At 36.8% G+C, this 13,784-nt stretch overlaps 2 protein-coding genes across 2 annotated transcripts; one reads left to right on the forward strand and one right to left on the reverse strand.

Moving 5' to 3' along the window:
- The first annotated feature begins 231 nt into the window (after positions 1-231).
- LOC114169591 (nucleobase-ascorbate transporter 11-like) lies at positions 232-5,021 on the forward strand. The gene is made up of 10 exons (XM_028054828.1): positions 232-1,103; positions 1,640-1,737; positions 1,847-2,017; positions 2,339-2,439; positions 2,685-2,820; positions 3,023-3,073; positions 3,239-3,526; positions 3,657-3,891; positions 4,032-4,312; positions 4,519-5,021. Exons 1-10 carry the CDS (start codon positions 503-505, stop codon positions 4,744-4,746), a joined length of 2,190 nt encoding a protein of 729 aa, XP_027910629.1. The 5' UTR covers positions 232-502; the 3' UTR covers positions 4,747-5,021.
- Positions 5,022-5,087: 66 nt separating this feature from the next.
- LOC114169586 (putative U-box domain-containing protein 50) lies at positions 5,088-9,179 on the reverse strand. The gene is given in 9 exon segments (XM_028054816.1): positions 5,088-5,445; positions 5,548-6,252; positions 6,416-6,946; positions 7,165-7,305; positions 7,785-8,128; positions 8,131-8,213; positions 8,313-8,437; positions 8,523-8,635; positions 8,723-9,179. Coding segments are annotated over 9 exon segments (2,409 nt in total). The 5' UTR covers positions 8,889-9,179; the 3' UTR covers positions 5,088-5,244.
- Positions 9,180-13,784: the final 4,605 nt, after the last annotated feature.

Here is a 13,784-nt window from a genome sequence, read left to right on the forward strand (position 1 = left end):
AGTAATTTTGGAATAATAACATAATTAATGGTAAGATTTATTTTCTAATTACTTTAAATAATCTAATTAACATTTATAAATGAATTGAATTAGTAGAAAGGAAGAAACATGTATATAGAAAGATAGAAAACAATGAAATGAGTCAACTTGTTATTGGACCGATTTAGCTGTGCCCTTTCCAATTTCCATCATGTGTAAATCTAATGAACTGAACCACTTCAGAAGCTTGTAATTAGTCACACAGGAGAAGAAACTTGAAGCATAAGCAAAGAGCCAAACATAGAAAATCTCATCTTTTCCACAATAAAAGATGAGGCAGGGTTATTCCACAGGGATGTTTCGGTAATTCCACTCATTCCTTCGTTCCACCGTCGCTTTCGACAGTTACACACTGAACTCTCTTCTTCGTTTTCACACCATTTTAGTTCCATTCCGCTTCTGAAATCTGGTCTTTGTACTTTATACTAAATTGGGTAGAGTTGAGCAGTGTCATTGGGTGTGAATGGAAACTGGGTCGTTGAACTCGGAATCATTGAACAGAAATGTGGGCATGAGTGTGAGGGGTGGCACTGGGAAGAAACAAGGTGGAGTAGCAGGGAAAGTGGAGCCTTTTGTATCACAAAATGAGCACAACCCGAGAGAGTTACGGTCGTGGGCGAAGAGAACGGGTTTTGTGTCTGATTACTCAGGGGAAGCAGGGACAAGTGGGAGTGCAAAGTTTGAAGCTTTTGAGAGGAAGGGAGGAGGGTCATCTCCCAAGATAGAGATAGATCCGGTGGTGGGGAGGACAAGACGAAACGAGATCGAAACAGAGTCTCGTGGAGGTGCACCGAGGGCTGAGAATGGTGCTGTTTTGGATGAGAGGGGGAGAAAAGAGGAGAGGAAAGTTGGTTTGAATGGTAATGCCAATAATGGGGTGGTGAATAGGGAAGGGAATGGGCATGGAGCCTCTGCAGTTGCTCCGGTGAATGAGGAAAAGGAGGGGGAGGAGGGGAATGGGGATGTTAAGGTCAATGTGTTTCCGGCAGAGGAGGAGCATCGTGATGGAGGGTGGCAGGGTCCGTTGGGATTGAAGTGCGGGCTCAAAGAGAATCCTGGGATTGGTTAGTTTGTGCTCTTCTTCTTTTTTTCTGTCGGTTTTAGATTCTTTTGCACCCTTTATTTCTTTAGTTTTATGAGTTTATATTTTATCTTATAATTTTTGAAGTGTAATGCTATAAGTTGAGCAATGTGAGTGGTGTGTTGTTAACTTCCCATCTTGGATGTTCTGATTCTTGCCATTAAGTTCAATTTATATCTGCTTGAATTGGTCTGTAGTGGTGTGTACCATCAGTGAGTTTATTTGGATTTTGGTGTGAATACCATCGAACCCCTTGATTTCTTTCCGAATAGAGTCATAGGAAGTGAAGAATAGGTCTAGACAAATCTCATTTAAGAATACCAATTCTTGATTTTCCTTCAACATGGATTTGATAAAAGGACTTTCCGAAAGAACCCATTTTCCCAATTCTTTCTTCCATACCATTTTCTTAACTTATTATCTCAATACTTACCAGATTTACTTGCATAGTCATGTTTCTGTAGGTGCCACAATTTTTTTACCTTGTTTTTACTTACGTCTTTGCGTTTTTAATTGCAGTACCTCTTATCTATTATGGCCTGCAGCACTATCTATCATTAGCTGGTTCTCTTGTGTTGATTCCCTTAGTAATGGTACCGGTCATGGGTGGAACAGATGTAAGTATATGCTTTTATTTACAGTTTACTGCATGTAACTCAACAAAATCGATAGTTTTTTCATATGCTTATCTATTTATTTTAATTTTACATTAATCGCTGAGGACAGAAGGATACTGCTTCCGTAATCTCTACAATACTGTTTCTTTCTGGCATCACCACAATACTGCACTCCTACTTTGGTACTCGACTGCCTTTAGTTCAAGGGAGCTCGTTTGTGTATTTAGCACCGGCATTAGTTATCATAAATGCTCAAGAATATCGGAATCTTACCGAGCATGTAAGTTCATTATTTAATTCATTAGAGCATCACTTTCAGGCCCTTTTAGTTTAGGCAGATAAAATTATACTATATAAATCCATAAACTAGACATTAATTAGGAGTTAATTTTCTCTTGGCTTGTTTACCATTTAAACTTGTATATATCTGAATCACCAGCATAAGTTGTCTTTTATCCTTTCTGCTGTTATGTATATGTTATCTTTTAACAGACTTTGTCTATTACGAACCTCTTTATTCACAAATCACATACAACTTTGACTTTTGTTCTGTTAGTTTGGATATGTTCTCAGCTTACATATAAAAGCCCTGTAATTGCAGAAATTTAGACATATAATGAGGGAACTCCAAGGAGCTATAATTGTTGGTTCAATATTCCAATCTATCCTGGGATTTAGTGGTTTAATGTCTGTTCTACTCAGGTAAGAAGTTACATGACATGTCTTAAGTTTGTAAATGTCTTTTGTCTTGTGCTTGATTTAGTAAAGTTTGTTAGTTTGCTCTGCCTTGCTTAATATTTATTTGCTCTGCCTGCATTAGCACACGGAATAGCCATATGCATAAAGGGAATTTATATTGATCAATGAAGTTGTAGAAGCTACTGAACTTTTATCTCTAGAGGGCCGTAAACACTTTAGCCTGATCTGTTTATTCTGTACAATTTTAGGTTAATCAACCCAATTGTGGTTGCCCCAACTGTTGCTGCTGTAGGTTTAGCATTTTTCAGCTACGGTTTTCCACAAGCAGGCACTTGCCCAGAAATTACCATTCCACAGATAGCACTGGTTCTGATATTCACTTTGGTAAGTCATATATGCATTTTGAGCAGTACCAGTACAGGATATTTTGTATCTGAAGTGGTTTTCTAGTTGCTGTAATTTGTAGAATTAGTTATTTTATGTTAGAGGCTGTCTGTTGTAAACAGGTCGTGGCTTTTTGGTTGTTTATTTAATGCTTTAAGGATCATTCAAAAACTCATTCTCTCCTCTTTTTGCTTGTTTGAAGTATCTTCGAGGAATATCTATCTTCGGGCGCCACTTATTTCGAATTTATGCTGTAAGTATCTAAATTACGATAATTGTTCATTTTTAAAATTGATGACCTATGTCATTCTCTCATTTTTGTTTTTCTTGAGCAATCTTGGAGAGTGCTGGCTATGTCTTTCCTTTAGCATGTGTATGCAGTAATAATTCTTGTAACTTAATTCTTTAACATTTTCAGGTTCCCTTGAGTTTGACAATAATTTGGATATATGCATCCTTTTTAACAGCTGGGGGAGCATATAATTACAAAGGATGCAATCCTAATATACCAAGTTCAAACATTCTTTTGGATGCATGTAGAAAACATGCATATACCATGCAGCATTGCAGGACTGATGTTTCCAATGCATTGGCTACTGCTGCATGGGTCAGAATTCCTTACCCTTTACAGTGGGGCATCCCTGTTTTCCATTTTAGGACTTCCATAATCATGGTCATAGTGGCACTTGTTGCTTCTGTGGATTCGGTAAGTATCATTGTCTATAGGTCCTAATCTCAGTTAAATATTAAGATGAATTTTCATGCTGAAAAGCAGAGATCAAACATCAATAGATGAAACTGCAATTGTAACTGTGAACAGCATATCCTTTTTCCAGGTTGGAACTTATCGTGCTACATCTCTGCAAGTTAATTCAAGACCTCCTACTCCCGGTGTTGTGAGCCGAGGAATTGCTCTTGAGGGTTTCTGTAGCATACTGGCTGGGCTTTGGGGTTCAGGTACAGGCTCAACAACCTTGACAGAAAACATACACACAATTGACATCACCAAGGTGGCAAGTCGGAAGGTAGTGGTGGTTGGAGCTGCTTTCTTGATCTTGTTCTCATTTATAGGTAAATAACTCCTGGAGCCAAAATTCTTGTTCAACTTTATACGTTCTCATTGTTCTCCATTCTGGATGAGATGGATCTAAGGATGTGCAGTGGTTTCATTTTTTGAGTTTCAAAATACAACTTTTAATATAATTTTGTAGGGAAAGTGGGTGCCCTTCTCGCTTCCATTCCACAGGCCTTGGCTGCTTCAGTACTATGTTTCATGTGGGCTCTTACTGCAGCATTAGGCCTCTCTAATTTACGGTATAGTCAATCAACCAGTTTCAGGAACATTACAATAGTTGGCGTTTCACTGTTCCTTGGCATGTCTATCCCTGCTTATTTTCAACAATACCAGGCTGAGTCAAGTCTGATACTACCCAGTTATCTGGTTCCGTATGCAGCAGCATCAAGCGGACCATTCCGTTCAGGCATTAAACAGGTTAGATGAATATGTGAATCTTAAGTTTTACTTAATCACACGCTTTCTAACATATCCTAAATGATTTATCATTATTGAAATTGGTACCATGCAGACTTGTCCTTAACGACAAATCTTCATTTTAGCTTGTTTTTCTTGCAAATTAAGCAATATCTTGTTTCCTTTTTGGATGCATATGTGCTGACCTGTCATTTTCAATCTTGAAGCTTGATTTTGCAATCAATGCTCTTATGTCCTTGAACATGGTGGTTACACTGTTGGTGTCATTCCTACTGGACAACACTGTCCCTGGCAGACAAGAAGAGCGAGGGGTGTTTGTCTGGTCAAGAGCCGAAGACATTTCCACTGATCCCTCTTTGCTATCTGAATATTCGCTGCCAAAGAAGGTCGCCCGGTGTTGCTGTTGTTTCAATTTTAAATGTTTGGGAGTATAATGCTTGGTTCACTCTGACATTTTAATCTTGGTAATATTCCTTCAAGATAAAGGTCACTCCTGGATATGTGTATTGCCGCTCGTGAAGGCAAACGTAAATTATGCAGTGTAATATAGTTATAGTGACATTAGGTTGGCCATAGAGTGATAGCTGTAGAACATTTATTATGCTTGGGAAATTGCATTTTTTTACTTGTCAAATTGTCTTGCTGAAAAACCAGATACTATACTTGTATTGATATATTTATATGAATAAGTATTCCATTTTTGCTGTTTCATGTTGAGTTAATACTTCATAGTTGTTGCAAGTCTCTGACTCTGACAGTAAAAAAGAATAGTAAGTCAGAAAGGAGGCTTGAACCTACCCATGACATGCTAATTCAATTGGTAACTTTTTATTTGGAGTTAATGGTCCACCGGTGGCAATGAGAACAAAAAATCAGCACTAGTCACAAACTAATCTGTACATATGATCTAATGAACTAAAAAGAATTCGGTATTAGTGTGTAAGTTTAGGTGATTTATTGGTCTGCCAATCCTCAATTAGGGAACGGAGAGTGTGATTCGGGGTGAGAAATGTGTGTTTCAGCCTCATATTTGTCATTGGTGATGTGTCACGCCCAGACTGCAGCCAGTGGTCTATTGCTTCAAGCTCATAGGAAAACCCATCTGCTGCCAAGTGTGGGTTTTTCATTACCTCCTGCAGCCAACAACACAACCTTAAGTGCATGAAACAAAAAGAAAGGATAAACCTTATTTAGGATATGTAAAAGAAAGTTCTTTGAAAGATGAAGAAACCAACCTGAAGTATGGGGCAAAGAAAAACACTAGGCACATCACTGGTTCCCTCTCTATCTATACACCCACCAAGAATTGCTTTTCGTCCTTCCCTTCCAACTATTTCATCCCCCTTTCTTCTTATCTCATTCAGTTCCTCCAACACCTTTGCAATGCTCAGTTCTGAGTTAGGCTTGGTTTTGGTGGACACGCACATCAAAGCCAGGCCTGCAAGTTCTATTGCTAGATCCAATGGCCATTGTCCAGCCATCTCATCAAGAACGCTAGCCAAAGCCTCTCTGTCCATATCCACTGTCATCACCTCCTCAACGAGCCCGGCCCAATTTCTTCCTGTCAAAAGATGCATCAGCAAAACCCCTATAGCCTGCAAATCTGACTCGACGTTACACTGTTCGTCAGTGCAATCATGGAGCCCAAAGCCCGTGATCTTTGCCACCAAATTGCGGTCTAGGAGGACTGTGGATGGAGTCAAATGGCAGTGAATGACGGGCCTTGGTTCAGCTCCATTGAGAAAGCCCAGACCTGAACAAACTTCTATGGCAATTCGTATTCGGTCGTGCCATCTTAAAGCGCGGTTTTTTCTCCTAGAAAACAGCATGTCTCTTAAGCTTCCGTTGCGCATGTATTCCAAAACTATGCACTTGGGCTCGGAGCAAAACCCCACCATGGCAATCAGATGAGGATGCCTAATATCACCAAGAAGCCTCACCTGAAAATGCAATCTAAATTAGTATTCTATGCACATTAACTTTTGTTTTTAATTTCCTATAATCGATTCTGATTCTAAATTAACATATTATTTAGTAGATTTAGATTTGAACGTGGAATTTGAATGAATTGTATAAGAATTTAACCTAACGAAAAAAATGCACCTTCGATTGGAAATGTTGGAGGGAGAAAGAAGGGAGCATCTTGATGGCAACAGTGGAGTGGTTGAAGCGTCCCCTGTACACATTGCTCCAATCTCCGCCGGACTTCAACCTCAGCCGCTCGGAGAAGTTGTCGGTGGCCAGCCGGATCTCCTCCGCCGTGTACTCGCGGAAGGTGCAGCGCGTGTCGGCGAGTCTGGCGGCCATTCCAATTGCGTCCTTCTGCTTGCAGAACTCGATCCTTCGGTTAAGCACGTCTCTCTGGCGCCTGAGCTCCTCGATCTCCCTCACCATCTCCGTTCTCTCCCCTACCGCCCTCTCGAGCTGCGTCTCCGCCCGCGTCTTGGCCAGCATCCATATTTGAAGCTTGTTGGAGAGCTCCGATTGCACCTCCGTCAGAGAAATGAGCCTCCTCCTCCTCTCTTCCACCTCCATCCTCATCTCCTCCGTCTGCTCCCTCTCCGCTTCCCATTCCTTCTTTAGCTCCTCCTTAGCACCCACCTCTTCTCGAATTCGACCTTCCACCTCCTCAGCCTAACCATCGCATTCATACATTACAATTTACGTGAATCTCACATGCAAGAAAAACAAATCCCTAGAATGCTGAACAAGAAGATAGATTATGTTTATAATCACAATCAATGAATAAAATTAAAGTATAACATTACATGCATGCATTAATCTTTGATGTTTTCTTTAATCCATATATCAATATACAAAATTCTAATCTCAATAAAAATTTAGAGTATTACTCTATTGTTGCACAGACAAATTGCCCATTCAGCTTTTGCGTGCCTTTCTTTACTATCTTTGGCCTCTTTCCTCTTCAATAGAATGGTCTTCTGAGCTTCCTTCAGCTGACTTTTCAGATCTTCAATTTTCTCTGCACCACTCTGAGTAGGATACAGTGTTAGGCATTACTTTTGACAACACCATGTGAAATTTCAAAAGGGAACAAGAACATCCATAAAGTGAATTCATTTTCAAACTCGTGGTAATATTTTCAAAAAATTTACACAAACCAATAGATTGAGTGTTGAAAATTGGTTCCACATATTGAAAACTAAACACATTAAATATTAGTATAAATACCAATGGGCATCAATTTCTTTCAACATACATATCAAATGTTAACAAGAGTCAAAGTGAGAGTTTTCTTAAGAAAGATGGGTATTTGGACTTTCACAAAGAGGCGCCTTCTTTTTCAATATTGTACAATGAAAACAAATCATATTATATGCAAAAAGTGAACCAATCATCTAACAACTCTCTACAAGAAACAAAACGAAAGGAAACAAAGAAGATAAATGTTAGCATTAATGAAGGCCACACACATATTTGAGGAAAAATATCTGTCATTGTTGTAAGATACCATATTATAATTGTTGTGTTCAGTGACATGTGGCTCGTTTGGACCAATCTGTGAGTCGTCATTATCTAGCCCGCAGTTTCCTTCCTCCAACTTGGAAGACAACAATTCTTGATAATAATTTTCAATTTCCTGCAGGTAAAATTCCCACTGGTTTCTGGTCACCGGGGACTCCAAATTGCTTGAGGAAAGTGATTCACTTTTATCTGGAGAATCGTGGGTTTTGTCATTGAACCATTTGTCTAACCAATCTTTGAAGGTTATCTTATCTCTTATTCTTGCAACCATGACTCCATGATCATCCTCCATGATTTTCTCATCATTTTTTCCTCTCAGGAAAATTTGCTTCCCCCACAAATAATGAACAGTTCGCAGAAGGAAGGCTTGTGCTGATGAACATAGAACAATCCACTAATAGCACCTTTAGATTTCCTAATCAAGAGACCGAACACATATTAAGGAAAAACGAGACAATTTAGCTCTACTTGCAAAATGAAACTCTTTGATAAGAAAACCAAGGAAGTTACATACATGGAGGGCTTCATGAATGAAAATCCCATGACCAGTTTGGTTATTCCTAGACCAAAGATCAAGTCTATGACTCGCTTTTGCATTGGCTCATCTGATTTCTCAACTTGAAGAATCTCTGCTGGCACCTGTTATATGCAGAAACAGAAAACACTGTAACATAATTTCATTTCATATGATCTGAGTAATTAATTGGACTTAAAATGTACACACCTTGCCACAGAAAGCAACATACTTGGAAAACAGCTTGTTGATTTTCTCTTGTTCATCTTTCCTGAGAATTTGTAGTTTCTCCTCACTCACAGATCTTGCTGGCAGTTTCCCAACTGCAAAAGAATCACAAAACTAAGCTAAACCCTGTTGAATTTCAATGCAGAGAATGAAAACAAAGCCGATACACAAGTCCAACTTACATGGTGTATAGACATAATCCATGGGAGTATTGTGTGTGACATGGAGAATAACAACGGAAATTGGATGAGAATTCCATTTCTTTAGAGCCCAATTCAAAGTCTTAAATCCATCCTGTGCATCATTACCAACAGCAACATAAACTTTCTGTGTTTGGATTGAATCCATTTGATTGTTCCAAGCTTCAAAACTTCAACTCCCTATCAGCTACAAGCAGCAAGACCAATTCCAGTGAAACTCATGTCACAGTAGACACATATGAAAGAGACTTTAACATTGTAAAAAAGGGAGTAAAAAAAGGGTGGTATATGATGATTTTCAAAGCGTTGTTTTGGGAGTTTCGCAAGTGTTTGATTTAAAGACTATTGTATTAGTGCTTTAATCGGGATTTCCAAGGGAAGGGTCGAAGGGGAGGGCCAGGTTTGGACTTTTGTGTATGGCGTGTGATGATTGCCAAAGGGTGCTGGGGTCGTAGTTATGCATCATCTTCTTTAGCCATTTTCATTCGTAGTTCCTACGGTTCTACCATCTACCTATTACTCACTTTTGTTCTTTTCTGATTGCTCTGTGTACTTTTTCTGGGTTTACTATGATGACTAATTTTCTAAACAAATTTTGTTACCTACGAAACTTGAATCAAATTTTGTTTTAGGTATTCAGGTTTAGTTTTATTTTAACCGACCATATGTTGCTACTTTTTTTTTCTTTACTGATATGGATTATTATGTGTATAGTATAACATTTAAATAACTTTTTCATCTCTCTGTTTTTTTTTTTTATATTAAATACCACTTAAATAATAACAAAAAAAAAGTATCCTTTTCATTTCGTATTATAAAGTGTCTTCAAAATGATCACTTGCATAATCTATCCAATACGGTGACGTAGACACGCTTTCTAGGCGTCATATGTAGAAACGTGTGGCCCAAAATCTAAATTGGTGTCTTATTTAATTTAATAATTCGTCGGTTTTTATTTTTATTTACTTTTTGTTTTTGAAATACTATAAAAGATTTATTGAATTTTTATAATAAATTAATTTTAAATGTTCACCATTAAAAGATAATGGACTTATATTATTCAATAATTTGTCAGCATAGTTGATCTAAAAGCATTATGAAAAAAAAAACACAATTGTTTTTTAATAATCAAGTCGTAATAATTTTTGAATCAATCAGTGACTCATCTTGTTTTCTATGCACCTAACAAGTTAACAACTAAAGCCCAGTGCTTGGCCTATATTGAGAGGGTTATTTTTCTGTTACTTAAGCAATTTCTCCCCGCACCCTATAATTTCAATTTTTCAAATATAGCCCTCTGAAAATAAAATCATTACAGCGGGCAGTGTATTGGTGTTAGAGTGTTTGCATATATTTGTGAAGGTTGTGGTATAATCCATAATTTTTTTGAATTTCAAGATGTATAATCTAGAATTTATTCAAATTTTGAAAATAAAGTTTAGATTGTAAAATTTAAAAGTTTTCTTGAATAATCACACAACAAAATAGTTATGAAAAGGCTTAAATACCTTTTTCGTATTCATTTTCTAGTGTTCGTTGCGCATGATCCTCATTTTGACATAATGTTTAAAATAGTCCTCATTTTTACCAAATGTTTAAAATGGTCATCATTTTCGCAATTCGTGTTTTATTTGGTCCTTTTCTGTGACGCTGTTTAAATCAGTAACAGAACACTATACGGGTGACACTGTTTGGATTACGTCGTTGCATTGGGGTGTGTTACGTGTACTGTACAGGTGTGGTAATTTAGAAACCATGCAGAACATCACAACAATCCAAGCACAAACAAACCCTGAAATAGAATTACAAAAACCCTAACCCACGAGCAAACACAACCCAGAACACCCTAAACCCACTTACCTCGTTGATGATGATTAACTGGAGAATTGAAATGAAAAGCGCGACTGCAATCCAACGATGAAATGGCAAGTATTAGCTGCCTCCTCTGCAAATCCGAGCTCAAGAAATAAGAAGATGAAGAAATCGCCTCCAATTATGAAGAGTGCGACTGCAATCCAACTTAAACCCTAACTGCAAAATTTCCCCCAAATTGAAAAGTTAACGTTGATTAGCCATTTGTACAGTACACGTAACACACCCTAATGCAACGTAATACAAACAGTGCCACATGTACGATGTTCCGTTACTGATTTAAACGGCGTCATAGAAAAGGACCAATTAAAACACAAATTGCGAAAATGATGATCATTTTAAACATTCGGTCAAAATGAGGACCATCCACAACAAACACTACGAAAATGAGGACGAAAAATATATTTAAGCCTTATGAAAATCAATCTCTTGAACCGAAAAGGTGAGGTAATAGGTGTCCAAGATAGGGATGGCAATATGGGCCGGCCTGGCTCATTTAGGTCCGGTCCGCACATCGCAAGTTGGCCAGTCCCGTCCCACCCAATTTATACGGGCTGCAATCATTGGTCCACATTGCATATCACTTGGCACGCGGGTCCGTGGGCCGACCTATTTTTTTTAATTATTTTTAATTCTTATGATAAAACTTTCAATGTTTAAAAATTTGGAAACTTTAAGAAGTTCACACAATTAAGTAAAGGCTTTGGGAAGTTCGGTGGTAAATTGATAATTCATCATTTTCATCATATTCATACTATGACATACACAATGTATTCTTTAAATTTCAGCACATTAAAAATACATAATACTTATATTTTTCAGTTATACAAGAATTTGGAACGTTAATGCAAGAGTCCATAAAAAAATAATTAATATACACAAGTGCAAGTTTTTTTTTATGCAGGCTTGTGGATCAGCCTGCACAGGCCGAGCTTATATGGGTCGGGTTACTACGGACCTGTGGGTTCATTATCTTAGCCCGTCCCGTGATTTTTTTTTACGGACCTGTGGGTCAGACCCATCCCTATTCCAAGATCATTCTTTAACAACAACATAGGGTTTTTTTCATAATAAACCTAAAACAAAGACTCGAGGAAGATAAAGAGAGAGGGGGATGCGTGAACAATGAAGAACATGAGAGAATTTAGGTTTAAAATTATATATTTCATGGCAAATTGATTATTTCACCATCCTATGGGAGTGCAGATTAAAATCATGAAGATGTAGGAAAAATGCCCAACTTGTAACTGCCACGCACATGATTCGAATTCTACTTTCTGCACCTCTATGATTTCTTTGTGCACCACCTCAAAATTTTAAAATGATAATTTTATCATTCGTGAACCGACTTTCAAAAAATGCATGTTTCGGAAACTTCCCGGAATAAGTTTCCCGAAACTTTCGGAACGAGATTTTCAAAACAGAACTTTTGGAATGAAACTTTAGAAACACAATTTCTGAAAACCTTTTGGAATAAGTGCATTTTGGCATAGGCTTTTTGGGAATTTTTCTTTGGAACATATGTAATATCTTATGGAATGAATTTTTTAAAACACTCTTACATGAAATGAAATGTGTTTCGGAAAAAAACTTTTTGAAACATTTTTTTTTTTTCATTTCTCTCTTTTTCTTCCTCTTCAAAGACTATGATGATGGAAGCGACACAATGGTGACAGTAACAGTGGTGCTATGCAGTGATAAAGGGAGTTTGAGCTTTTACTATGATTTTGGGAGGTGCAGTTAGTAATTGTCGGATTGCAGTAAGAAATAGCTCCGTGATTTTTAAGTAGTAAAGCCCGTTTGTTAAAGTTTGGTACCAATTCCTTGACATGTGGGAGAATGAGTTTTTTCCGTTTTCCTTCATAATGAAGTTACTAAAGAAGAAGAAGAAGATGATGTAAGTGTTCTTAGTAAGGGTAGTTTGGGAAAAAGAAGAGGAACGGGGTGCACTCAAATAAAGGGAAGAGTGTACGCAGTAATAATTCAACTGCAAAAGGTTATTTCTTTTTCATTCTCTACTTTTCATTTGGGCCGTATTTGATGTTACCCACCTCATTCTTATAGGGAGAGAGAACAAGACGCGACAATTAGCACTTGTGAATAATTTTTTATCTCTTAAAGACATGTCCTCTGTTTGACTCAGAAGGAGAAAATTAAGAAAAAAAAATAGTTTTTAGAAATTATCTTTTTGGTTCATTATCATTTTTATTTTCTCTTCAACTAAACAAAAGATATATTTTTGTTTGTATTTTCCTCTTTTTTTTTTTTTCCTTTTCTGTCTTTACTGTAGTTGAGTATACAAAATATTTGAAAAATGGTATTTGTAAGTAAAAAAAGAATAATTTACTTTAATATTAGAACTTGTAGAAGTTCCCGCCCTTCTTACTTTCTTTAATTAAACATTGTCAATATGTTTCTTCTCTCATTTGAAAATGTATTTTGCACAATATATTTGCAAGTAGGACAAAATTATTTTCAACCATATAAAAATTATACCCCCTTTTGTTAAACAAATTTTAATAGTTTGTTTAAACTGCCAATAACTAAAATTAACTCTAAAACACATTTTAATTTATTCACTCTAAATTTAAATATAATTGATTATTTAAAAATATTAACTTCTTATACAGTTTAATCGTATGAAAGAAATAAAAAATCATTGATCCTACAAAAGTAGGCATTAAAATAGAAGTTACATTACATATTATACGTAACCTCAGTCTCTCTTTTCCCATTTAAAACGTGACCCATGATGTTTCTTTTCCATGTGTTTCCTCGTATAGACATAATTTTTGTTTCTAAAAAGAACATCTATTTAGATATTTAAAAAATTTAAGTATAAAACTTTATTTATTTTTCAATTAGTGGAAACTCTGAGGCCAATCTAGTTATCTACACTGCAACAAACAAACCCACGAAGCAAATAACAGACCCCAGAAAAGTCAAATCTTTTAAATTTTGGAATCAGTAATGTGAATTGAGTTCTTAAACCATGAAAACGAATACAAAAATAACTTTGATATAGCTGCAAAAGGAGATTTAAAAATGTGAACTAATACTGTACTGTAGTGAGTTATAATAATGAATTAATGTCCGTTTTACAAAGAAAAACATAAACTGAATGACTAAAATCAAAGTTTGATCGACCAAAGCGTAGATTATTTTAATCCAT

This window comes from Vigna unguiculata, chromosome 2 (assembly GCF_004118075.2).
Source record: "Vigna unguiculata cultivar IT97K-499-35 chromosome 2, ASM411807v1, whole genome shotgun sequence".
Classification (NCBI taxonomy): Eukaryota; Viridiplantae; Streptophyta; class Magnoliopsida; order Fabales; family Fabaceae; genus Vigna; species Vigna unguiculata.